The sequence below is a fragment of the Megalopta genalis genome, chromosome 4, assembly GCF_051020955.1.
Source record: "Megalopta genalis isolate 19385.01 chromosome 4, iyMegGena1_principal, whole genome shotgun sequence".
NCBI lineage: Eukaryota > Metazoa > Arthropoda > Insecta > Hymenoptera > Halictidae > Megalopta > Megalopta genalis.
This window is the reverse complement of record NC_135016.1, coordinates 11,857,470-11,884,007: the sequence shown is the minus strand read 5'-3', so window position 1 is coordinate 11,884,007 and position 26,538 is coordinate 11,857,470. Positions and strand designations below refer to the sequence as shown.

At 47.6% G+C, this 26,538-nt stretch overlaps 2 protein-coding genes across 2 annotated transcripts; one reads left to right on the top strand and one right to left on the bottom strand.

The window, feature by feature from the left end:
* The first annotated feature begins 805 nt into the window (after nt 1-805).
* Nucleotides 806-22,689, top strand: LOC117223372 (uncharacterized). Its single transcript, XM_033475630.2, has 7 exons — nt 806-2,259; nt 4,362-4,574; nt 4,652-4,790; nt 15,049-15,175; nt 17,566-17,614; nt 17,690-17,869; nt 19,433-22,689. The coding sequence occupies exons 1-7, from the start codon at nt 1,964-1,966 to the stop codon at nt 22,068-22,070; spliced, it is 3,642 nt and encodes a 1,213-aa protein (XP_033331521.2). The 5' UTR covers nt 806-1,963; the 3' UTR covers nt 22,071-22,689.
* A 119-nt stretch (nt 22,690-22,808) lies between these two features.
* LOC117223382 (ATP-dependent RNA helicase DDX42) lies at nt 22,809-26,440 on the bottom strand. Its single transcript, XM_033475642.2, has 10 exons — nt 26,230-26,440; nt 25,584-25,815; nt 25,239-25,511; nt 24,635-25,175; nt 24,331-24,559; nt 23,999-24,273; nt 23,782-23,932; nt 23,377-23,711; nt 23,173-23,301; nt 22,809-23,098 (listed from the first exon to the last, which is right to left on the bottom strand). Exons 2-10 carry the CDS (start codon nt 25,796-25,798, stop codon nt 22,922-22,924), a joined length of 2,325 nt encoding a protein of 774 aa, XP_033331533.2. The 5' UTR covers nt 25,799-25,815; nt 26,230-26,440; the 3' UTR covers nt 22,809-22,921.
* Between the last annotated feature and the right edge of the window lie 98 nt (nt 26,441-26,538).

The following is a 26,538-nucleotide window of genomic DNA, read 5'->3' as shown; positions in this document are numbered from 1 at the left end:
TTTTATGATAATAAAAATATAATAGAAAATATAATATAATATAATACAATAAATAAATATTATATATATATAATAAATAAATACAATATATAATATAATATAATAAATAAGTGTAATATAATATAATGAATAAAGAAGAAGTCACCTTGAGTTTATAATTATTCCCAACACTGTAGGTGGTCTCCATTAACCGAAACACCCTATATATTTAAAAATCACGTAACAAAACATTATATTTGTATATTCCTATATTAGAAACAATAGAAAATAGAAATATACAAAGAGGATATTTTGTTAAGTTTTTGTTTAGATGTCGGTAGCAATGTAAAAGTTACTTTGAGTCTATAATTATGCACGCCACTGTACATATATAGTTTATGTTATAATAAAAATATCGTCAATTTTATGAAAAAAAAATTAAACGTTCTGTTTGGTCGATATATCCACCGCATTTTGTAATTACAACTTGAACCAATTTCGGCATCTATTTTATTAGTTCCTCAATTCTTTCTGATACTTTTCGGCTCCGTGCATTTCGTAGAAATGCATAATAATCCCATATGTTAACCCCTTGCACTACGATTTCTTTCAAGATTGCAGCAATCAGAATTTCTTTGTAGTTCATAATTTGCTAGAAGAACATAAAAATTGACAACTATCGTACGCCAATATGTTCCCCAATGGCTGCACATTAACCCCAACAAAATAGAACATTATTTCGGTCTGAACGAACAATGTAAATAACATACATATTTACCAAACTCTGTTCAGAAACTCCATCACGAGTCCAACACGATTGTGTAAACCAACAGAATTGAAGAAAACACACCGGGAATCGATGCATGTCGTATCGAGCGAAGAGTACGGAACGGACTCAGGATACATTTTCAACGACCAAAATGCAATAACTGAATAAACTAACTGCACAAATGACAAACACTCGTGTCTCAACATATACTTTCGACAATACGACAATACTTTCGACAATATTGCAGATCCGCGGACGTTACCAAAACCGAAGGAAATATTACAATTTCCTCTAAACAAGCAGGTGTTCTAATACTTTTGTAAGAGGGGAGGGATATAGGCCCGATGCACCGGCTGCAGCGCGCGGTGCAGCGGGGCGGTCGTGCATCTATGCCGCGATCGCGGCGCGTTCTCGACCGCATACCACCTACGTCCGAGATGCAGCGGTGTTCGGCGTGCACCACCACCACCACCGCGGTAAACACCGCTAAAACCAGCTATGGCAGCTATGGCAGCAGCAGGAGCAACAGCAGCAGCAGCAGCAGCAGCAACAACGATCGTGCTCGCCTCGTGTCCACTCTCGAGGAGAGAAGGAGTGGGACAGGCGACACGAGAGCGAGATCGGCAAGAGGAGAACACGGCGCGACGCTGCTCCGCGGCTGGCGGAGGCGAGAGAGGTCGGAGGGACGAGCGAGAGCAAAGTGGACACCGTGGAGAAAACGAGACGAACGGTAGTCTATGGTCCAGCGACTCCGCGGCAAGAAAGAAAAGAGGAGCGCGAGTTGAAACGGAGCCGAAGCCGGAGCCGGAGCGTGTGGTCTCTCGTGGCCAGTTTCAGTCGCGGCACCCGACCGTCAGGCTCGCGGGGACCTCTTCGAAAGAGCGAACGGCGACCGCCTCGAGATGCGAACATCGTCGCCCGCATTTTCGCACGAGCGGACCGAACCGAGCAGCGACGCGTCGTCCCTCCGACCGACGAGCTTCTGACGAGCCACGCTACTTTCGCCGAGGATCCCGAGTCGGCCGTCGAGGAACGGCCGCGATCGATCGGTTGCTGCGATCCTGAAAGAAATCTGCGCGAAAGTCAGCGAGAAACCTGCGGGAGATCTGCTGGGACCGTCCGCCGATGCCCTCGGACTTGCTCGCTCCGATGTGACCGGTCGCGATCGCTGACAGCCACTCGAACGGACCCACGGCCGCTCGGATAGAGCCGACCATGATCTACCAGCCGAACCACCAGACGCCGACGATGTCGTCCGCGAGGAAAACCTCGCCGCGACCCCAGCGACGGAGCCTGCAGGCCTCGTCGGGCAAGTGCGTGAACGCGAAGGCGAAACGCGGGAGCGACAGGACCGGGAACGAGGATCGGTGCAGGGGCCGGTGCAGGGTGCAGTGGAGCGAGAAGCACGTGAAGGAGGGCCTGGTGCTCGTGCAGGAGACCCAGCTCGCCAGGGTGGTGAAGACGGGCCCCATTTCGGAGCACTACGAGATCGACCCGAAGCCGTTCGCAAAGTAAGTCCTCGGGACCGATAGATTAATCTTGCTCGCGGCTGCGCCGCGGTTCCGTGAACCGACTTCGCTCCGATACGTTTAATGGAAGGTTCAATAACGACGGTATCTCGAGCTGTGATAATCCTCTTTCGGCGCTCGATATCGCCGCCGCGATTCCCGCCCTCGGTGACTTTGCATCCTTAATGAAGCGGATTTAACCGACGGCACAAAGACGCCGTTTTCATCTCGGCCGACCGGCCGGCCGGACGCCGCGCGAGCGACCGCCTCGCCTTCCTGGTGTATCGCGGTCTCGGTTCCGCTTCGAATTCGCAATTTCCAACGGGTCTTTTTGCTCGGCCGCGCTCGTTAGCGAGCACATTCGCGGACCAAACACGGCCGCGCCGCGCGGAACCCGCGCGAGACCAGCTCCGATCGACGTTCATCCGACGAACGGCGATTCGGATCGATCGCGGCCGCGGTTAATTGCTCGATGTCGCGGGGGCGGCGAGGGTGGGGGTCGATCAAAATGGCCAGGAACGACGCCAATAAATTTTCATACATTAGGCATGTATCGCGCGGCACGGAGCTGAGGCCGCGCTTCCAACGAACGGCGATCTCCGCGACAACAGCTTCGCGCAGCTTCGAAGAGTTTTTCGAGGATCGCCGGAATCGTCTCGCACAGACGCGCGGCGACGATCTTGCGATAATTATTAGGACGAATTATATGTTCGTATCACGAATGTTTGCATTTTTGGCGACATGTTCGATTGATTTCGTGAAAGATATTTTTGTCTCGAAGAACGAGCACTTTTTGGACGTTCAACCGACGAGATGTCTGAAATTCTGATCGTAACAGAATTATGTGGATAGGGTAGATGTCCCAGTTTTTGTGCCCTCGGATTGAAAGCGGAAAAGAAGTTTTTTATACAGGGTGTCCCGTAATTATGTTGCCTCCGGGAAATGGGAGGTTCCTGAAGTCATTTCGAGAAACTTTTTCCTCAGCGAAATTTTAGTAAGCAGCTTTGTTCACGAGTTATTAACAAAACACAGTGACCAATGAGAGGCGAGAGGCGGGCTGTCAGCTGGCGCGAGGCGGCCGCTTCGACCGCTCGTTGGCTCGGCCGCCAAACGCCAGCCGCGCTCGCCTCGCATTGGTCAGTGTTTTTCGTTAATAACTCGTAAACGAAGCCGCGGATTGCATTTTCGCTAAGGAAAAAGTTACTTGAAATGACCTCAGGAATCCCACATTTCACGGAAATATAATTATGCGACATCCTGTATAAATTGAAGATCTATTTTCTTTGATCATGTTCACCTATCAACCTGCAAGATTCGGGGAAAGATATCAATTCGTATAAAAAAACTTTTCTTTTTCTATGCGTTTTTAATAAGATTGCACGAATATAGCGACAAGCGCGGAAACTGGGACATCTACCCTGTTTAGAAAAAAAACGGAAACGTCGAACGGCTCGAACTTGTGCCTCGACCTAATACTTTTGCGCGAGGGAGGGTGAGGGACGCCGGGCTGTTCTCCGCTCGCCGCTCACCGCTCCGCCCGTCCGCTGATTCGACGACTCGAGTTAATTGCACGCGCTATCGGATACTCTTTACGAGTGGCTCGGTTATCTTGTTTCGTCCGTGAACGTTCACAGGACGTCGACACCGCCGCGTCCGGCGGCGCGGCGCGGCGCGGCGCGGCGATGGGTCCCTGGATCGGCCAGTAAGTCCCCCCGCGATCGACTTCGAATCTTTCGAGAACGACGACGACGACGACGAAGAAGAAGAAGAAGCCCGGTGCTCGCGTGGGACGTTTGCGTAATAAACTCCGGCGTACGCGCACACGTAGGAAATACTCGCGGAGGCAAAAGGCGCGTAAAAACGGCCGCTTCGTGTTGCGGGCGTAGCCTTCGGAGGCGCCGCGGCGTCGACCTTGCCGAGGAGACGCACGGAATCCTCCGCTACGATCGTAAAAATCACGCTGACGGTCAGCGAAATTTCGTGGTTGCTTTCGTCTTTTATGCGACCGCGTCGTGTGGCAATGGCCGCCGCCGCGCCGCGCCGCTCCGCTCCGCGCCGTTCGTCCGATCCGCCGACCGACTGGAAATATATATTTCTGTTCGCAGCGGACAATGGGCGAAAGTGTACCGGTGCAGGTCGCGATCGACCGGCATCCTCTACGCAGCGAAATACTCGTCCAGGAGCAGATTCAACGCGGACTGCAGCGCCGAATTGAGGCACGAGATCGCCCTGCTGTCGCTCTGCTCGCAGTCGCCGCGGGTCGTTCGATTGCACGACGTCTACGAGACGCCCAAGGAGATCATCCTGGTGATGGAATAGTGAGTACGAGGAACGCGCCTGTCTCGACGGAGATAAGCGGGACGACCCGGAAAATCTCGGAATTCTGTCGTTTCAGCGCTCCAGGTGGCGATCTGCAGACGCTCATCGACGGCGATTTGGTGCCCCTCGAAGGTGACGTGGTGCACTTTGTCAGACAGCTAGTAGAAGGACTTGCCTACCTCCACGAGAGAAATATTGCCCATTTGGACATCAAGGTAAGTTCAACCCATAAAAGGTCGACGCAAACTTGCCGCGGTTCTCGTGTATCCGGATCCCGGAACCGAGTCTCGGTCCGCCGCGAGACGCTTCTCGTTTCTCTCGCGCGGCAAATTCGAGAACGCGCCGATTTCGATGATTTAGCGGCTCGTCGCCGGGCACGGACGAGTCCCGAGCAGAATCGACTCAATTCGGAGTCGAATCGACTCGCGGCGACAAAATCGTTACGCGTTAGACCCGTTTCACGCGAACGTTTTATGCGCACAAATCCGGCCGATCGCGCGGCATTTGACGATCACGGATAGCGTAGGTGTCCCAGTTTCCGCGCCTGTCCCAATTTCCGTGCCCCTGAGATTAATAAACATATAGAGAAAGAAATGTTTCATATATATATTGATACCTTTTCCTGAATCTCACATGTTGATGAGTAAACATAATAAAGAAAAAAATATAGATCGTCAATTTGTATATGAAACTTTTCGTCTTCGACGCGTTCTTAATCGCGGAAATTGGGACGGGCACGGAAACTGGGACACCTAGCCTACTCCGCAGTACTTTATGCGATCAACCAACGCACGTTGTCATAGCGTAGAAAAATTGCGGCTCGAAGTTTCATCTTTAACCTGATTAACAATCGTATCGATCGCGCGTCTTCGGTTGGACAGATCAATAGCTACGCACCGGCAGCGACGCTTAGATCTAGACTGTGCATGCACACATGGATCGTACACGTTGCACGTGTATGCAACGTTAAATGTAAATGCGGCCTACGTAATCCGACGATTCGCATCACGGTTCTTTACAAAGCTTTGAACGTCGAGTACATGATTTGATCACCGATGCGAGCACACAATGCGCACAATGCCCTGCTTCTGTGTATAAACTACCGTGATCGTCAATTTATCCCGTTTATCAATAAATAATAATAATAATAATAACAATAATAACAGTAATAATAAATACCTGTATCGCATACGCGTGCATCGCGACGCAGGTATGTTCGCGTGAAACGGGTGTCACGCGTCAATTAACACGGCCTTCTATGTAAGCGAATCCTAGAAATCCGCCGAGTTTCAGCCGAGCTCCGAATACCTGGAGAACGCTCGCGTCTAAAAATAAGTCGGCTAGATGACGAATCGGCTCCTTTTTCCGCCATAAAGCTCGCAGCGGTCGCCGCGCGTTGAACCGACGCCGGTTTCGAGAGCTGATTTTCCGCGGCGATTTTTCTTCGTTCGGCCGGAGACGGGGCGAGGACGGGCAGAGAGAAGCGTTCGCCGAGGAGGAGCTTTAATTGCGATCGTTCCGGGCCGACCAAGGCGATTCCGCGATAAACATGCTCGACAAACAAATTGGAATTGCCTTTTACGTCCCGGCCGGACAAAGAAGAGATACCCGCGGCGGGGCGATCGAGCGCTCCTCGCGCCTCCGGAAACCTCGCGACACGTCCGACAGCGTCGAAAGAACTCCGCGGACTTCTCGGGTCCGACTGGTAAACGACCGCGCCGCGTTCCTCGCCCCTGTTCTGCCTCGTTCCCGGGCAATTTATTGCGGCCTCCCGACGCACGCGCGCCATTTATTCCGCCCCGATCGCGGAAACATAAACACCTTTTTGGCCGATGAGACGCGGAACGTCCCCGCGAGAAGAAAAAAACTCCGCGGACACGACGGCTCGCCGTGTCGCGTATTTTCAGCACGCCGGTTCCCCCGTCCCGCCTCGATCCGCCTCGCCCTGGCAACAACCGTCTTCTTTAATCGGCAGTAACGACCGGTCGACGATTTTTACGCGCCGCGATCCTAAAAAGCATCGAGCTCGCGTCCGGTGCGATTGAGAGTTCCGCGGCGGTTCCGCGCCGAGGCGATTCGAGAGGATCGATCGCGCGGCTACCTTTTTTCCGCGGCGACGGCGGCGGCGACATTTTTGTTGGACAAAGCGAGCCGGGGACAACGCGCGGAGCTATATAAATTTCAATTAAATGCGCGGAACGGCGGAGTCGATTGCGCTCGGCGATCAGGAAAAAGGAAGGAACGGCGGTTTATGTCCTCGACCATGACGGTTCGCGACGCGACGCGACGCGACGGCCAGGCGAATTCCGGGCTCATCCGATTTCACGTCACGGATAAAAGGATCCGCGAGAAATTCGCGAAAGGTCGACGAGCCGGCCGCGGCCGAGGAAACATCCTTCGCGAAGCCGTTCCGCAACGCGTGCCGATTTTTCCGCCGCCGTTCTACACTCCGTAAATCGCGTCGCCGCGGTTGACCCGCGCGCGCGGTTTCGATCACAGCCGGTTATTTATTTAGTCGGCCGTTTCGGATTCGATTGGCTCGCGATGCACGCGGCTTCGCGCCTCGGTGCCTGCGCACCAGCGTAAATACCGATATAAACTGCGGCGCGACATGTTCGGCCGTCACCTTCCTCGGAACTTACGATCGGTGAAAAAAGGAGAAGATCGGCGCCCGCGCCGATTAAGAATCGTCCGAACGGGACCTTAAACCCGTTCGGCCGTAAATCCGTGTCGGACGTATCTTCCTCTCTCGCGCGGGCTCGATTTACTTTCGTTCGGGGAGGCCGCGCGCGAATTTGTCGCCGCCGGAACGTTGTAAATCGGGCGTCGTTCGAAGAGCTGTTTCCCGTACAGAAAATAAACCTATCCCGCCGCGTGTCGCCTTCGCCGGACAACAAGCCGCGGTCATTTCGGCGGCTATCTCACCCAGACGCGATTTCGGTTTTTGTAATCGGGAATCGTACAACCCCCCTCTGCGCCGGGGGAATCGGAGGAATCGCTGCACCGCTCGCGAGCACTCACTTACATTATTCCCGCGCTCCATAAACACTCGACCACCGTATTTGGATATAGTGGGGCGCGTATCGGGGACCGTGGAGGACGGCCGCGGGTTGCGGGACGCGATGCACGCGATGCAAGCGATGCAAGCGATGCACTCGACGCCGCGTCGCGCCGCGCGAGGCGAGGCGGGGCGAGGCGGGTGCGTGCGTGCAGCTGCACCTCTCGGTATCCACCGCCGAATCGATGCAATTATCAGCATTGTACGCCGCTGCGAGTCCCGCCGCGCCGGTAAACGCTGCCTTCCAGCTTCTCCAAGCTTCTCCCAGTGCTCGGCGAATTCGAAAGTCCGGAGATCCGGCCGATTCCGAGGGAATCGGAAAAATGTGCTCCGGGACGAGCGTCCAGGGTGGAAGAAAAAGAGAACGCAATGGTACCCCACGCTCGTCGGAACGACCACGCCCCGGCTCCGTCGGTGAATCACACCTGGTCCCTATCTCCTCGGTACCTGCATACGTGCGCCGGACCGCCATAACTGGAGCAGCCGCTGATAACTCGCGAGAATCCCGCGAAAGAGAAAGGAAGGCATCGCGGAGCGCGCGGCGACCGGGACGCCGTTTCTCAGCGGCGTTCGGGACCGCCGTTCGTTTCCTGGGACGTTTCTCCGGGACTGGCCCGTCGGGAAGACGGAATAAAACGCGGCTCCCACGTACCTATCGCGAACGTGCAATCGCATTCTGGTCTACGAGGCAGTTCGCACACGATGAATCATTAGCTCTGTCCGCGTCCCCGTGGACACGAGCGGCCAACCTGTTCGCCGTAACTGGAGCACCTCTGGGTGTCTCGGCCGACATTTACTGAAACGGGTGGAGGAGGAGGAGGAGGAGGAGGAGGAGGAGGAGGGGCAATTTAATGTAACGCCTCGGCTCGTTCCGAGCGCGCTTAAAAGGGCTCTGTTAACGCGCCGAGGTAACGCCGCGCCGCACGGTGGCCCGATGCGCCGAAATGCTGGGCGATGCTTGATTTCTCGATGTTACGAATATATTATAGTTTGTCTTATCTTGAAGTAGATACTTGCAGCTTTCATTTAAGCTAAGTTGCGGAGAAATAGATCTACGGGAACGTATCTTAAAGTCCATCCGAACTTTTCCTTTTGAATCTTGTAAATCTCATGATGTCAGAGGTCGATTAATTTCAATTTTTTGTTTTAAATAATCTCGTCACTCTGTTGCATTATAATCTATCTTATCTTGAAGTAGATACTTGCAGCTTTTATTTAAGCTAAGTTGCGTAGAGATTTCTCTACGGGAACGGATCTTAAAGTCCATCTGAACTTTTCCTTTTGAATCTTGTAAATCTCATGATGTCAGAGGCCGATTACTTTCAATTTTTTGTTTTAAATAATCTCGTCACTCTGTTGCATTATAATCTATCTTATCTTGAAGTAGATACTTGCAGCTTTCATTTAAGCTAAGTTGCGTAGAGATTTCTCTACGGGAACGGATCTTAAAGTCCATCCGAACTTTCCCTTTTGAATCTTGTAAATCTCATGATGTCAGAGGTTGATTCCTTTCAATTTGTTCAAAATGATCTCGTCATTCTGTTGCAATCTGATCTACCCGGTCTTAAAGTAGGCACTTGCAGCTTTCATTTAAGCTAAGTTGCATAGAAATAGCTCTACGGGAACATATCTCGAAATTCATCTGAACTGTCGCTTTGAATTCGTGTAATTTTCCTTGTCTTTTCCTATGTGCCAGACGTCCGCGAACGGTCTTGTTACACAACGTAATAGTTTAGCACTGAATCTGTCAATAGTAACTGGGTAATAATAACTAGGTATGCATTGCTTCATAAAAATAAGAAGATCGAATTTATCTAGATTTTGTAAAATTTTTATTAGAAAACTTTTTCCAGTAATGTAAGTTATTCGAGCATTTTCCATGAAAAAGTCTTCAAAGTTTGCAGAATTGCATAAATAAGAAAACGCACATTTTGACCGCGGTAAGTTTAATATTAAATGAATTGTTATATCATCAGATAATTCTTCAAAGTATATGGAACAGTCAAAATTATCCAGAAAATGTTATTACTGGATTTAAAAGTTAAATCAGAGCTTTAATTTGGCTTTTTATCGATTCGAATTGTTTGCAGTGTTATAGAATTCATCGATACTGTGTTTAATCTTCGTAATTTGAAACAGCTCTTGTTATTACAAATGGTGCTTTTCTGATTTTAAAGAGAGATAGTAATATTGTAGTTCTATTTCCATAGAAATATTTTCAAACAAATGATTCTATGAAAAAGATTAACTTGACTAATTTTCTTTTCTGTTGACACATTTGCTGATCGTGTCTTAATGCTTGTTTCGCACGCAAAGTAATCTTGAATATGTGTACCTATAACACTATCATGAAATATAATCATGTTCGTGTTCGCTTATCCTATCTTTTCCATAATATTAATGGACTGAGAACAAACCACTATTTTATGACTAATGATGACCCTTGCAGATAAAAGTTTACCTTCAATATTAAAATGCTATCGTCCAGTAATCTCAAAATTCGCTACTTCATTAATGAATCCATTTGTTTTTAATTATAATAAAAATTTAATTCAATTTATTTAACGTATCAGCAGGAAAAAGTAAACTCTTTTAATGTTAAGGAAACAAATTCCTTTCTTTGATTCCATAGCAGGATATATGACTTACTAAAATCGATAAATATTTTCTTTAAATACTTTCAGTTTGTTCCAAAAATGTAGTATGCAAGTTGGAGGAAAAAAATAACTGCGTTTTTTAGTTAAAACCGCATCGCCTTTTAAACAGTACTGAGAATAGCTGAGAAATTTGAAACAGAAAAGTTTTTGTACATTCATTAAATACCTAATGAAGAAATATATTACTTTTGTTAAATCAATAGTATCATTGTTGATTTTAGTAGAACTCGAGTTTTGCTCGAATGAATTTTTAATAAAAGAATTGTACTTCAATCAGACGCAACTTTTTTGCGACAGCTTGCGTCAATGTAAAACTTGATTATTATAGTGCATTAAACTTCAGAGTACATAAATAAACAAGTTACAGCTGCGTGAACTTGCGGCTTTGGTGCTGAGATCGTTTCTTGTGTCACGTTGGTCAGAATTTATTATACTTTCTTCCTTCTGATAACGTAAAAATGGAACTCGAACAAAAAATGAAAGTTATGTCTCCCTTGAAACTTAAATTGAAATTAAATTGTTGTCTAAAACATTTTCTAGACAATTTAATTGTAGCAATTTAATTTAATTTCGTTTGCTTCCCTTTTTCAACTGTAGATTCGTAATGAGTGACCTCGAAAACCTCTGGATACTAATTTCTGCCTGAATTACAGTCTTCTTATCGAAGTTCGGTAACTTCTCCCTAATTCGCGCCGAGATCGCGCACAAAAATGGACAATTTGGGAAGACGAGACACGCTTATCCGAGCCTCGCGGCTCCTTTCCATAGTCACCGATCGTCAACACCTATAAAAGCGAGACGCATTGCTCGCACAATCGTATCACCTCTTCCCAAAACGTCCATCTTCGTGCGCGATCTGCGCGCGAATTAGGGAGAAATTACCGTATTCATATTTCCATCCGCATTGTCGAGCATCTCGAACCACCGCGCGCCGCGTCGAAAATAAGAAATATTTCTCGAAAGTCTCTCCGCGATGTAAACGGCCCGGTCCGGAGGGGACGCAGCTTCCCGTCGCGTTACACGATGTTTCGGCCCACGCCGTTGTTTGGTCAGCGGGTCGAGTCCATCGTCGAGTATCCGATCGCGTGGGCCCCGGCGATATCCTTCCGAGTCGTTTAGCCAGGGATCGACGAATGGTGTGCGCCCGTCGAAATAAAGAACGGGAACCGTTCGTCGGCCGATAAGATCCGCGGGTCGATCCCGGCCAAACCCGCGGCCGCTCTATCGGCCACCCGCGCGGAATTGCGCGTCTCCGCGGGCCTAACGAGCGAAGAATTATTTTTGCGTCTTTTGTCATGATTTATCAGCCGCGTGGCGTCGCGCAGCGTGACGGGACTACCGAGAGAAACTTTGAATATTCAGATGCGCCCACGCGCCGTTCTCCAAGGACCTCGCGGCGCTCGAGCCAGGAAGATTCTACCGGAGCGAATGCACTGTCGTTTGTTCCCTTCTCCGTGGTCCCTTGCGTAACGCCGCCGTGTGGACCGTCGTCGCGTTCGAATTCGAGGACCGAGGCTCTCGAAAACAGCTCGCGAAAATATGCGGCTCTCTCGTCCGAGAAACGGAACGCGAACGAGAACGCGCGCGCGCGCGCGCAAGCCCGTGTCCTCTATCTGGAAAAATAATCCCGTCCGTGTCGCGGAGCGCACAGCTGCGCAGCAGAGATCGCAGCGAAGATCGCGCGCCCGTTCGCCGGGGAACTTAATATTCTATTCTATTCCCCGTTCGCGCTTGAATTTATCGTAACAGCATCTGCCGTGTTTATGTAAATGCTCGCGATGTTTCTACGGACGAACCGCGAATCCTCCGGCTGCGGCAACAACAAGCTGCGGCACGCCGCGTTCAGCTCCGTTTCAGCGTCTCGGACGATATTCGTGACTCTTATGCTACTCGATTTTCGATGTAGAAACGTTGACAATGTTTTAGCGCGTCGAGCGTCGCGTTGGTCACGTATAGGCGACGCTAGTTTCTGACCTATTTTGAACATTCATTTTCGTTGTAATATACTCGAATAAATTGAATTTGACTGAATTTGACGGAATTTGACGGAATTTGACAGAATTTTACTGAATTTGACAGAATTTTACAGAATTTTACAGAATTTTACAGATTTTGACAGAATTTGACAGAATTTGACAGAATTTGACAGAATTTGACAGATTTTGACAGAATTTAACAGATTTTGACAGAATTTGACAGATTTTGACAGAATTTGACAGATTTTGTCAGATTTTGACAGAATTTGACAGAATTTGACAGAATTTGACAGAATTTGACAGAATTTGACAGAATTTGACAGAATTTAACAGATTTTGACAGATTTTGACAGATTTTGACAGATTTTGACAGATTTTGACAGATTTTGACAGATTTTGACAGATTTTGACAGATTTTGACAGATTTTGACAGATTTTGACAGATTTTGACAGATTTTGACAGATTTTGATAGATTTTGACAGATTTTGACAGATTTTGACAGATTTTGATAGATTTTGATAGAATTTGACAGAATTTGACAGAATTTGACAGAATTTGACAGAATTTGACAGAATTTGACAGAATTTGACAGAATTTTACAGAATTTTACAGAATTTGACAGAATTTAACAGAATTTAACAGAATTTAACAGAATTTGACTGAAACTTGAATGTTTCGCATGCGAAAGAGTTTTAATCTTGTACGCTATAATAGATTTTAACTTTCTTAGTTTCGGTTTAATTAATTAAATTGCTTAAACTTTGTGGGAATTTGTTGATTGTCAGCCCTAAACGTGTTAAAGAGAAGAAAATGCTTTAATTGGTGAAAAGAATCTGAATTTCTTGTGAAATAAACGGTTTGATAGTCATTTTTACCATTGCAGTTAATTGTTATTGATGAATTATTGATAGAAGTATCTTTTTACAATTTGATAGAACATTCCTGGAAAATTGTAAGGAATTCGAAGGTGATCGATTCAGTTGAAATTGAAGAGTTAAGTCAAATGTCGGTATTTTGTGCTGTGTTAGTTCATTACTCACACTTTGCGCGCGCGCATCAATTATTATATTAATAAAATGAAACTGTTACTTACATTTATCCCGACCATGATTTCAGTAAGAGCAAATACTTCTGTTCTTTCTTCCCCCGAGCTGCTTGAAAGCCACTTAGCAAACAATTCTTGTACTCGTCGTAGCTCGTAACTGAACTGGAAACAAATTATAACAATTTATTTGGCATCTCTCTTTACGGCTAATTTTTACGTGATCTTTTACATAACGTAACAACGAAGTTGATCAAAAGTTATTTTTAAAAGCAACATTATGCTTCTTGATACATTTAGAATACATTGAAATAGAAGTGAAAAGAAAAACTGGAGAAAAAGATCAAAACACAGAATAACAGAGTACTGATTACAAGTAGTAGATTATGCTTTAAACAATAGAAGAAAATGTCTCTTTCATCGATGTCATGTTTCTACCTAACCACTTTCTTGTATCGCAAAACGAGCGACAGTTATTGACAATCGGTGACTATAAAAAATGAGCTGCAAGGCTCGAATAATCGTAGCTCCTCTTCTCAAATTGTCCATTTTATTAAAATAATGATGTTATCTGAAAGTCACAGTATTGTTTCGATTAATTTTTGATTAATAACTAAGTATTTTACAATATCTTATTTCAAGCGCTATGATATTTTGTGTGCAATCTGAGCGCGAATCAAGAACAAATTACTATACTTACTAAAATAATGATATTATCTGAAAGTCACAGTATTGTTTCGATTAATTTTTGATTAATAACTAAGTATTTTACAATATCTTATTTCAAGCGCTATGATATTTTGTGTGCAATCTGAGCGCGAATTAAGAACAAATTACTATACTTATTAAAATAATGATGTTATCTGAAAGTCACAGTATTGTTTCGATTAATTTTTGATTAATAATTAAGTATTTTACAATATCTTATTTCATGCGCTACGCAACGAAAATTACTGGAAGAAAACAAGAGAAATAAGAGAAAGAGCAATATAAGTGGTGTCCCGTAATTATGTTACCACCCGGAAAGGTCACCCTGACCACCTTGAGGTCATTTGTAGTAACTTCAGTTTGTGAGTAACTTCAGGAAGAAATCACTGTATTTCCTACCTGACCTCAGCAACACGCTATACAACACGTTCTTAAATTCTACTCACATCGACCGAGAAGTCGATCTACCGATTTTGGTCCCCGGGACAACGCACTGTGCGCTGTTCCGCCGGGGTCCAGATCGGGTCCAGTTCTCTTTACGGTTTCAGTTCGCGCGTAAAAGCACTCGCGTAAAAGCCGTTCACGATCGGCGATTCGCGGCGGGAATATTTATATCGGGCCACGGAAACTTCGCAGAATCCGCGCGGACGACGTCGGCCGACTTAATAACAAGCTGCCAGACCGGCCGATCGTCGGTCGTCCACGTCGGCCGATCCACGGTCCTGTTTATAATTGAGATCCGCCGGGCCGGTGATCGGCCTTATAAAAATTCTTAACGATCCGCAGTTTTCGCTCATTGCCGAAGGTAACGCGACGCGGCCGCTTCCCGTTGCCTCGAGTTCCGGTCGTTTGTACCTTATTTACGATCGAAATTCAATTAAAGGAAGAAAAAAACGCCGAGCCTTCGGCGAGCTCGATTAACGGCTCAATTAATGGCCGCTAATTGCTGTCGGAAGGCGAGCGCGGGGCCTGCGTGCCCGGCCCGATCGCGGCCGTCCGTTTCTGACCGTCCACGCTGCTTTACGTTCCAGCCGCAAAATTTAGTGATGATGGGCAGCTTCCCGGAGTGCGAGGTGAAGCTCTGCGACTTCGAGATCTCGAGGGTGGTCTTGGAGGGGACGGAGGTTCGCGAGATCCTCGGGACGCCGGATTACGTGGGTAAGCACAACCAACCTCTCCGTTTTGGTCGTTTTGTTCGCGGCTCCGTTTTACGGCCGTTGCGGCTTAATCGCGCGCGCCTCTCCCGAGCCGGCCAACAAGAGCAAACCGAGAGAAACACATGTCGGACAAACGAGCCGCTTTTGTCTTCCGGCATACGCCGCGACCGAAAATCTCCGCTCTCCTGGAAAAATATAAATTGCCGTCGCTTTGCCGGTATCGGGATGATGTATCGCGCGCATTACTCCGCGCCGTGAACGCGCCTCGCCCGGCGGACGTAAACAGGTGTGTCGGCACTTTGCTCTCTCGGTCGCCGCTTAATCGCCACCGATCGATATCTCGCCTCGCTAATTGACGATCTCCCCGTACGCCGCGAGTCCGCGAATATAATGGATATTAATTGACGCGTTAGCCTCATTGCGCGACGCGGTCGTCCGAGAGCTGCCGGCGCGGCCGTTTGCGACGCGAAAACCTCTCTATTCGGGCCGAGCACGAAGGATCTCCTTTGTCCAGCGACTTCGAGAGCGTCTCTCGGGGCCCTTCGCGGACGACAATGGCCGTCGTCGCGATGCTCTACGCGATCGTAGAGCGAATCTTAATTCGATCGACCGGCTATCGAAATGAAAATCGAGCTCGAACGGCGAGGCTCCTTCGAATCGAGGGACAGAGTTTGTTTGCTCCGCGAGAAGCGCTCGCGATCGTTCGTAGGCTGCGCAGTTAACGATATAATTGATCAACGACATTCTTCCCGCTGATCCTATCGATTCGTTGAATAATCCCGCCGGCGTAGAGAAAGAGAGAGAGAGAGACTGTATCGTTGAATATGTTAATCGAGTGCGACGCTTTTCGTTACGAACGAGAACGTTTCTTGCGATCGTATCGCCGAGACCGCCGGAGCCTCCCCAGAGATATTAGGTTGGCGCATATGAAATGTCGGATTTTCTTTACATGCGAACGTTTGTCTCCCTGTTTTCGTTATGCTCTTGTTTTTCGCATAATCTCGTTTATAGTCGTACCCGTCCATTGCCAGAGTCGCATTTCAACGAAGAAGATTTTCTCGAAAGCGTTCCATCTTGTTGTTTGTTTTGAATTTCGTAAGGATATGAATGCAACCGATATTCGTGTAATTTTTTTATATGAGTGTAAACTTGGTAATAATGCTGCAAAAGCTGCACGCGATATAAACCAGGCGTTTGGGGAGAATACTGTTAACGATCGAAAAGTGCGGCGTTGCTTTGGAAATTTTCGGTCTGCTGATTTTTCCTTACAAAATGAACCGCGTGGAAGACCCGAAACGTCTGTGAAACATGATGCTCTGAAAGCGTTGATGGAAACGAATGTGACCGGAGCAATTCGCTACTCGTTCCTTCGAACAGGGCAGACAATTACAGACGAGAAGTACTGCCGGTACATCGGTGAAATGCATGAAAAATTGGAAATTATACGCCCGTCGCTTGTTAATCGGCATGGCCCAATACTTCTCCGCGACAACGCTCGGTCGCATACGTCGTACAAAACAATCGCGAAATTAAATGAATTAAAGTACGAAATTTTGCAGCGCCCAGCTTATTCGCCGGATCTTTCGCCAACCGACTTTCATTTTTTTTAAACATTCAGAACAGTTTTTACGGGCTAAACGGTACGAAAATGAAGACAGTCTGAAAAATTCCATATCAGAGTTTATCGATTCTAAAGATCAGAATTTCTTTGAGACAGGCATCTATGCAGGAAAATCTCGTTGGGAAAAGTGTATTGAAGCGAACGGAGTATATTTCGATTAACACGTTCCGTGCCACGTGTACCATCGATGGTACACGCTTGCATGTTTACTTAGTGAACTGAACAAATTGTTTACAAGAAATTTAGAACCGAAGAATCAATTTCCACCGCAAGAATGGGCGTTGATAAGTTTTTGTTACGTTGTTATGTGTACGAGAATTAATAATTGCACGTAATACATCAAGTAATATAGTAAGAGTAAAATATCAAAGTGTGAAGATTCGAGTAAAAAAAGCTCGGCACGGAACGTGTTAAATAAATAGCTTTTGAAAAAAGATACGCCGTTTTATATATTCGCTTAAAAATCGGACATTTCATACGCACCAATCTAATAGCTCGTCGAGTTCGACTTTTATCGCCGCTTTGTAAATCCTTCGGAATGAACCACGGAATGAATCCACTGTCCCTCGAGGACTACCGTGCGTGTTTGCTCAGCCGCCTTCGATCATCGACGCCCACCGGGCGGCCGATTTTCGTTTCCAAATAAAAATTACGTCGCCGGGCATGGCGTCACCGCCAGGTGAAAAGAGGCCGGTCCACCGAGAATCCTAGATGTTTTCGGGATCCTAAGAGTAGGACAGGCCAAAGTACAAGCGTTGTTTGGTTTTTAGCGCCCGAGATCCTCCACTACGAGCCGATCACGTTGGCGGCCGATATGTGGTACGTATGAGAAGGATAAGAAACATCATTGCTCGAACCTGCTTTCGATTCCCTCGATCGACGCGGTCGTTTCAGGTCCCTGGGCGTGACGACCTACGTTCTCCTGACGGGATTCTCTCCTTTCGGCGGTGAAACCGATCAGGAAACCTTTCAGAACATATCGCTGGGCGAGGTGGACTTCCCGCAGGAGCTGTTCGGCGATATTTCGGCGCAGGCCAAGGATTTCGTCGCGAAGCTGCTGGTGCTGGACCCAAGGTAACAATCGCAGCGTCTCGCTCTTTGATGAGATAATAGGACTCAAGTTTTTAACCCTTTAACAACGATATATCGTTGTCGACTACAATTTAGAAAGTGTTGGTTTCTCAATATTTTTAATAAACAACGGTTTCATTTCTTATTTCATGCTGGAATTTTCTCATTATCATGTTCTATAAAATTTCTTTCGGGTACTCACGGTTTTGTATTCCCCAAACGGCGGACACTGGGTCCATTTGGACCCAGAGTTACAAATATTCCGTATAAATTCTAATTTCGTGTGAAATCATTAATATTAAAATATTAATGGTAATATAATATAATGATTAATATTAAAATATAAATCATTAATATTGAAAATAATGAAAGGATTAACTTTGGTTTGAACAAAGAGGTTTGAATAATATGCAAATGAAAATTAATCGTCAAGATTTGAATGCATCTAGCCGTGGCTGCCTAAATGTTTAAAAATGTCCGCCGTCCAAAGGTTAATTAAGATTTGTTTCAACTGTCGTAACAACAATGTCGTAATAATTAAAACAAAAGACAATATCGGAAATTGTTGCAAGAGAAAACGTTTGCCAATGAATTGGCTTTGAAGAAATATACAGGTACAGACTTAAATTCCAAGTCTGTGACATAGACGTAACCAAGACAGTGATACATAGTTAAAAATTTATAAAGTAATTACGGATAACAGGTAAAATTTTTGGCGGAGCTACGGAAATTTCGGTCAGTGTATTTGCAATTGCTTGGTCGGAAAAGTTTCATGGAAATAATATTCAAGTGTTTGATTTCACGCACAACAAAGAAGATATTTATTTCAATTAAGTATTTCAGATTCATATTGTAAAATATTTATTTCAATTAAGTATTTCAGGTTCGTATTGTAAAATATTTATTTCAATTCAGTATTTTAGGTTCATATTCTAAAAAATATATTTTAAGTAGCTATTATATATCTGTAAAATAAATTAAGTGTTTCGAGTAGTATACCATTTAATACAGAAATAAATTACTATTTCAAATTTAGCATGTCGTAACACAGTTGAGAGAAACAGTATTTGCAAATAGCTGAATTTCTTAGTTGAAATATTCTTAATTACTTTCTCTATACGTACGCTGATAAACTCGACGACGAGCCAATTTTTATAAAGACCGACCGCCAACTTTCCCAAAACAAAAAATTGTTAAGAACATCACGTTTTATAACTAGACTGCGGATTGTATACATTCATGGTAAAATTGAATACTTGCAATATACAATAGTAGACACATCGAGAATTAAAACGTTATTTAAAAACGTCAATGTATTATTTCCAACCTGTTAAAATGTATCGAAGAAAGAAAAAACCTACTATTTCGTTTATATTTCTTGCAATCCACGAAATTTGTATTTTCCATAAAAATCCGTGGTCTATTTACAACATATTCCAACGTGATCGAAATCGGCGAGGTCACGGCTCTCCGATAAGTTTGCCAAGGGCTTATTCGCTCGAATAAATAAATACGCGTAAACAAACGAACGCGTCCATTCATTGTCGAATCTCGCGATGGTTCCAGTGCACGGATGACGGCGAAACAATGCCTGCGTCACGACTGGTTGCGCGGCGCACCCACACAAGCGTCGCCCCACCTGAGACGATACCTGTCGAAATCGAGGGAGATCCTGCTGGAGCGGGTTGTCAGCCGCGAGAATCTGCGGCGAGCGGCGCTTTTGAGCCAGGCGAGCAGCCAAGCGAATCTGTCGTCGAGCGACGGGCACGAGCCGAATCATTGCGACCAGAGCTTGCAGGACTGTCTGCTGAGTCAAAGCGAGATGTGCCTGAGTCACCGGCTGACCGGAAGCCGATCTAGTCTCGAGGGTAGCGAAGGTTTCCCGAGCCCGGCGGAGTCGCGGACCAGCTTGAACTCCTCCAGGACCAATTTGAGCTGCGCCAGTCAGAGCTGCCTGCTGAACAAAGAGCAGACGCAAGGCTTGCTGAGTCGCGCTCAGAGCCGGTCGCAGGCGAATCTGAATCACGGGCCGAGTCGAGGACTCCTGTCACGAATACGAAGCCTGAATCGAATCCAATCGCAGGCGTGTTTGCTGAACGGAAACCCCTCGGCAGCCTCGAGCTCGTTGCAAACGCGAATGATAATCAACCCGGTGATCAGCCATTCCCGCGAGAAGCTGTACGGGCTCAGATCGTTGTCCAAGTCCCAAGGGGTCTTGGATATATACAGAAGCCTCGAGTGTCTCAGACGTAGACGGAAGAGCTACCAGCGCGCCAAGACCGAGGATATGCTGCCGATCTTTAAGCGTCTCGGCGCCGAGATCGACGCGTCGAACTCGTCGAACGTTTCGGACGCGTCGATCGTGACCGCCTGCGACAAGAACGATATCCTAGACTTGACCGAACCGAGGACGCTTCCCGACGACAACGAATGCAACAACGTGACCGAGCCGGAGCCGTCGGACGCGACCATTGCCACGACCGATATCACGACCGATATCATCGTCGCCGGTGCTGCGAGCGACGATAATATCAAAGCGACCGAGAACGACGCGGCAAACGCCAGAAACGAACCGAACGAGTCCGAGGAGAACTTCGACTCTCTAAAGTCCATCGAGTCGGACACGCTGACCGAGGACTCCGACGAGAGCCCCGCGAATCGTAAACCGGAACCGAATCTGATAGCCGGCAGACATCCCTGCCAACGTCAGCACTCGGACGCCTCGAGCCATTCGAACAATTCCGCGACTTCGGACGACAAAGAGGACCGATCGACCGAGTCCGAGACCGAGGAGCCGAAGTACACGGTGGCGCAGCTCGTTTCCGCGTTCAACAAGCACCAAGAGGTGGCCTCGAAGTCCAGCTTGGAAGCGATCATGACCGAGAAGAGAATCAACGAGGTCACGTTCCCGACCGGGACGAAAGCTCTGAGGCTGTTTATCCCGGACATCGACATCACGGAGACGAAGATCGTGCGGCGAAAGACGAGCTACAAGCCGCGGAAGAATTGGGAGGAGCTGAGGAAGAAGGACGAGAAGAACGAGGGCCTGCTGAAGAGGTTCGACCGCGACTCGGGGAACGAGGACGACGAGGACGACGAGGAGAACGACGAGGCCACGGAGAAGACGAACGACAAGGCGAGCACGACCGTTTCCGGGGAAGGAGGCAGCGACGAGAAGAAACCGATCGGCCGAGTGACGATAGAGAACAGCGACAAGGAGGACGCCGCGCCGAAACAATGGCCGATCTTGCCGCCGATCGAGATCAACGGCGACTCTATCTTCACGGAGAACATGGACGTTCGCGACAACGTGGACACAAGGATCGACGAGAAGTACAAGCGGTGTGTGAAAGGTGCGCAAATGAACGCGAGCGCGACCGCATTCGCGGACCGGCCGAACCTCGGGCCCGCGGCTTGTCAGAAGGAAAGACTGCCGAATTACATATTCTCGGAAATAACGTGCCACGGCAGAGACGCGCCTCGGAACGCGGCCACGAAGAAGGCGACGTTCGTGATCTCGAACGGGAAGCACGGCCGAAAAGCGCCGCTCGAGAAGGATCGGTCGAGGCCGGCGTACAACGCGGAGTGCGCGAACGTGAACCTGAAGGACATCCTGCAGAGAGTGGACAGTTCTCAATACACGCCGAGGGAGAACCTGGAGAACTTGCGGAAGAGGACGTCGATCGCCAAGATAATCGTGAACGACAACTTGAGCTGCGAGAGTCAAGAATCGCCGCCGTCCGGGAACTCTTCTCGGGCACGGAGCGAGCCGCCGACGAGCTTGTATCGCAAAGAGGAGAACAGCAAGACGAAGCAGGACGCGCCGGCCTCTATCGTCAGGTCCTGTTCCATGTCGAGCGACAGCAGCTGCCAGACACCTTGCAGTGTGCAGTCGGAGGTGACCGGGTCCTCGTGGGAGGAGGCGCAGCCGGTTCCTTCGGAGAAGGAGGACACCGCCGGCAAGCTGCGGAAGAGGAACGACGCGAGAACGTCGAACGAGGGACGGGGCAAGCAGTCCGCGGAGGACAAGCGGCTCTGGGGCCGGGTTTGCACGGGGTCTTACAGCAGAGCCATGGAGAAGTTCAGCAAGAACAACGACGCGAACAGAACTGCGAAGTCCGTCGGCCAAGCGAACGGTGCCCAGCCGAGCGAGAAGACCAGAAGGAAAAGCAGCCCCGCCATGCCGCAATGCATCAGCCCGTAGACGCAGAATTGTCCTGCAACGAAGACTGAACATAGAGTTTGTGCCCGGCATCCCATAATCGAGCAAATCTTTGTCGTTCCGCGGGCGTCTCGAGGGACCGCGAGACCGGGAACAAGATAATCCGAGAGAACGAGATAGCTATGAAAATGGCAGCGGAACGGATCGCGCTCGAAGGCAACGATACAATTATGAGAAAGAACGAGGGATACCGGTAGAGTCGCCGATTCCTTTACGAGGATAATTGGAACGTGATTCATTCGGAGGAAACTGCGAGCCGGACGAACGCGTGTCCGTTGCGTAAACGCGCGCGCTCGCGCTTGGTTTTTCATTGCGAAAAAGACACTTTCTATCCCGTTGTAACGAGACACTGTGCTAACCGTAATCGACCGACGAGGACCGAGAACACGCGACGACGAGCCTCGCGTTCGGGAGAATTGCTCACCCGCGAGATTATCTTCTTACGATACAACCTTGCCTATACTAATTCTTATCGCTCTATCGCTGTCCGGCATACATGTAACGAGGAAAGATTTAATTGCATTACTCCGTAGAACGTAGGACCCCTGGTTCAAACTTTTGTATCGAGGATATCTGAATAAAAACTGATTCTCGTTGACCATCGACGCGTTGCTGCGATTCTCGGCGAAAGAGGCCGGAGGAGAAACGTCCAGAGATCGATTTGGTAGGAAAGAGAGGGCGAGAGCTTAGATGACGAGGATGCACGACAATATACGGGAATTGGTAAAATTAAATTTTGATATAATATAAAACAATTCGGTATCGTCGATTCTTAGCATATTATCGCAGCATAGCAGTATACACAAAATAATCGTGGATTGACAGGCGTCCGATTATTCCCATCGACTCTTTCTCACTCTTCTCCTCTCTCCCGTCGCGTTCGCAGCTTGGTTCTCCTGATTCCGCGACTGCTCCGTGTTCGGTTTCGGCGGGACCGGCGGCGGTGGAGGCATTATCACAGAAGGCGGCGTTATAGTTTGTTCCCACGTGTGATCCGACGATGCCCGAAACTGAAATTAAAGATCGTCGACCGTGTAGCTACTTCTACAATACGTTGCTGTTCCTGGAGTTCGCTGAAACTCACCTGAGAATTGTATTGACTGCGGAAAGCGGCTTTCATTGCGGACAAACGATCGCTACCGGGCCCGTGCCTTTCCAACTTTTTCACAACTTCGCTTATGTCTTTCGAGCCTTGCGACGAAGAACCTCCGCTCTGGAAACGCGCGAACAAATCAGAAACATTTTCTTTTTGGGATCGAAGAAACGCTATAACGCTTCAAATAAATACCGAAGTCGGAGACGCGTCCGGTCGACCCCTGAATCCAAGTCCAGCTCCTCCGACGTTCAAGCTTTTTCCTTTACCGCCCTTGAATCTAGATTTCCGGAACCAAGCGCTCTGCATCGCAAGATCCATCAGACTCTTTGGTACCTCCTGATTCGCCCCCTCCAAGTTCCGAACCAAGTGTCCAGCGAACTCTTTGTCCTTCTCCGTGACGAGCGTGTAAGCGGTACCCTTCTCGCCGGCTCGGCCAGTTCTACCTATTCTGTGCGTGTGGGTGTCTATGTCTCGCGCGACGTCGTAATTCACGACCGTTTTGATATGTGGAATGTCCAAACCGCGGGCTACGAACAACAAAATCATCTTACCGCGTCGGTATAACAACTAGAAGTTGTAACGTAATGATATAATTACCCGCGACATCGGTAGCGACCAACGTGCTGACATCTTTCTTCTTGAAAGCTGTGATCACTTTGTTCCTTTCGATCTGATCCATGTCACCGTGGAGCAGTAAAACGTCGAATTCTTTTAATTTAAGATTGTTCGCGAGCTCTTCGGCGTTCAACTGCAAAACCAAGATTGAAAATGCTTTCGAACGTTACTGGAATACAACGCTAAGATCGATTCGAACCTTTTTCGTTACGAAGATCAGCAGACTCCCGGCGCTCAGAAATTCTACCAAGTTTTGCAACAACCAAGACCACTTGCCGATTGGATTATTATTAAAGACTATCGCGTGCTGAGTAACGTCGGCATTCGCTTCGCCGACATCGCCTTGAACTATTCTGACCGGGTCCGTTAAAACATCCCTCGCAAGTTTTTCCACCCTCTTTTTAAAAGTCGCGCTGAACAACAACGTTTGCCTGTCGGGTCTAACGTGGTTGCATATAGAACGCACCTGCGGTTCTATAACGGTTATCGATTAGAAAATATCCACCGGCCTCCCATCTCAGTGATACTTACCGAAACCCATGTCGAACATTCGGTCGGCTTCGTCCAACACGAGGAACGAGACTCTGGTTAAATTCGTTGCCTTCATTTTAACTAAGTCTATCATTCTGCCCGGCGTAGCGACCACTATTTCCGCACCTCCTTCCAACGCTTTGCTCTGCTCCCATTTGCTGCCACCTCCGTAGCAGCAGCATACTTGAATATTGTATACTTTGCCAAACTTTCTCGCCTCTTGATAGATCTATGAGCAGCAAGGAACAGATGTGGAGAACTCTAGCGATCGGTTTATAATTAGAACCTAGAGCAATCGCAATACCTGTTGGGACAGCTCTCTCGTCGGAGCGAGGATCAATCCGATGGGTCCGTCGCCGGCCTTCAGCTCCCGCTGATCCATAATGTGAACCAGCATGGGCCAAATGAACGCCGCCGTTTTACCACTGCCAGTCTTTGCTATACCAATAATGTCCCTGCCGCTGAGTGCGGCAGGGACTGCTTGTGCTTGGATTGGAGTGGGTTGGGTGTACTCATTTTTCCTGATCGACTTGATCAACGCGTCATCGAAACCAAAGTGCCCGAAACTGGTGACCGGATTCGGTGGAGAAGGCCCGGATACTTTGATACCCAGAGTCTTTCTCAAGTCATCGATTTGTTGCTTCTTCAAGCTAGCGATCTCCTCGTGAACATTGTAAAAGTTCTTCTCGAACGGTTCATATTGTATCTCGCTGTGATCGACGGGTGGCAGAGGATCGATCTCCTTCTTTTTCGGCGGTGCAATCGGATTACCGTCCTCATCGTACTCGATCTCCTGGTCGGACTCCTCTTGTTGCAGACCCGCGGTCGGATTCTCCTCCATGTACCTGTTCAGGACAAATCCTGCGCGTTCGTTTCGGTGGCTATCAGGCCTACATTAACGTACTTACCTGTAGTAACTCTCCTCGTCGTCCTCCCCGTCTATATCCGCCCTGAATCCTTTCGATTTATCCTCCTTGCGCTCGTCCTCAGCCAACTGAGCCTCGTAGGTGTTCCTCTTTACTTCCGCGTCGATGCCGGCCATGAAAGCGTCCAATGGATCTTCCTCGCTGTCGCTGTCTTCTTTAGGTGCGGATTTTTTCATCAGGTCGTAAGTAGGAGATCCAGGGGCCGGAATATACTCCAATGAGGACGTTGGAGGATCGTCGTCGTCCTCAAAGTATCTGAGTTTTATTATTTAGTTATTACATGGGACAAATGGCTACCGGGTAGAATACGCTTTTGTAACTACTTACTCTTCTTCGGTTTTACTACGTTTCTTTGGCATGCCCCAACAGGCCGATAAGGCATTCTCTGTGATAGAGTTCATGGTATGATAGCCTTGCTTGCTCAGCGTCGAATTAGGAGGAGGAGGTGGTATATTAGAGCCACTTCTCTTAGTGCCAGTCATTTGGAAGCCCGCAAAGCCAAAGCCTTTAGGCTTGTTACCTCCTCCACGGTGATAACTCATGTTTTCCTTATTAACTGCTGAAATTGGCAATAAGGTGTGTAACAGGCAATAAAGTTGAATGTTTGTTAAAAGCCAGCAGTGTAAATCTCTGTCTACAGATTATCATTGATATCCACACTGCCGTAACACCTATATATTTCTCAAGATGTAGGAAAACTAGAATAAATATGTTTAAACGTAGAAACGCATCTCGCTTAAATATATTCATAAATATATCATAGGAGAACTAAAAATCTAAGCATATAGAAAAGCAGACTAACTAAAAATATGGACTTCTAATGATTGGGTTGCTTAAAATAATGATTATAAACTATGAACAGAAGCAGTTGCTTAGGCGTCTCTGTGGTATGATTTTAACAGCATTGAAAAGCAGTTTTCTGTGAAAAAAGATTTATTGTTATTGTTCCAATTAGAAAGTGAGAGGTTAGTACCCCGTTTGAACGCACTAGATCAACATATAGCTCCGATGTACGTAATTTATCGCACTGAGACACTGTTCCGCATTTGGTCGGTATTTCCTGACTATCGTGTAGACGGGAATACCTTGCACAATATTGTTCAAGAATTCACATCAAAATTGATCAAAATGCAACTGCACATATCTCGGATATCGAACGACAAAATTCATTCTGCAACAACTGAGCCGATGCTGCACTCTTCCGGATCAACGCCGAATAAAAAGGAATTGCATCAGAGTTCCCATGAATGTACTCTAGAATTTGTGGTATCGATCGAAACTT

Bases quoted from the DNA above. Each gene is read 5' to 3' on its own strand.
- LOC117223382 (XM_033475642.2), bottom strand. From the start codon at position 25,798: ATGAGTTATCACCGTGGAGGAGGTAACAAGCCTAAAGGCTTTGGCTTT. The intron at 23,933-23,998 runs GTTCGAATCGAT...TTGGTTTTGCAG, and splicing joins TGATCTTCGTAACGAAAAAG to TTGAACGCCGAAGAGCTCGC. The intron at 23,099-23,172 runs GTGAGTTTCAGC...CTTTAATTTCAG, and splicing joins GCAGTCAATACAATTCTCAG to TTTCGGGCATCGTCGGATCA.
- LOC117223372 (XM_033475630.2), top strand. From the start codon at position 1,964: ATGATCTACCAGCCGAACCACCAGACGCCGACGATGTCGTCCGCGAGG. The intron at 2,260-4,361 runs GTAAGTCCTCGG...TTCTGTTCGCAG, and splicing joins GACCCGAAGCCGTTCGCAAA to CGGACAATGGGCGAAAGTGT. The intron at 4,575-4,651 runs GTGAGTACGAGG...CTGTCGTTTCAG, and splicing joins ATCATCCTGGTGATGGAATA to CGCTCCAGGTGGCGATCTGC.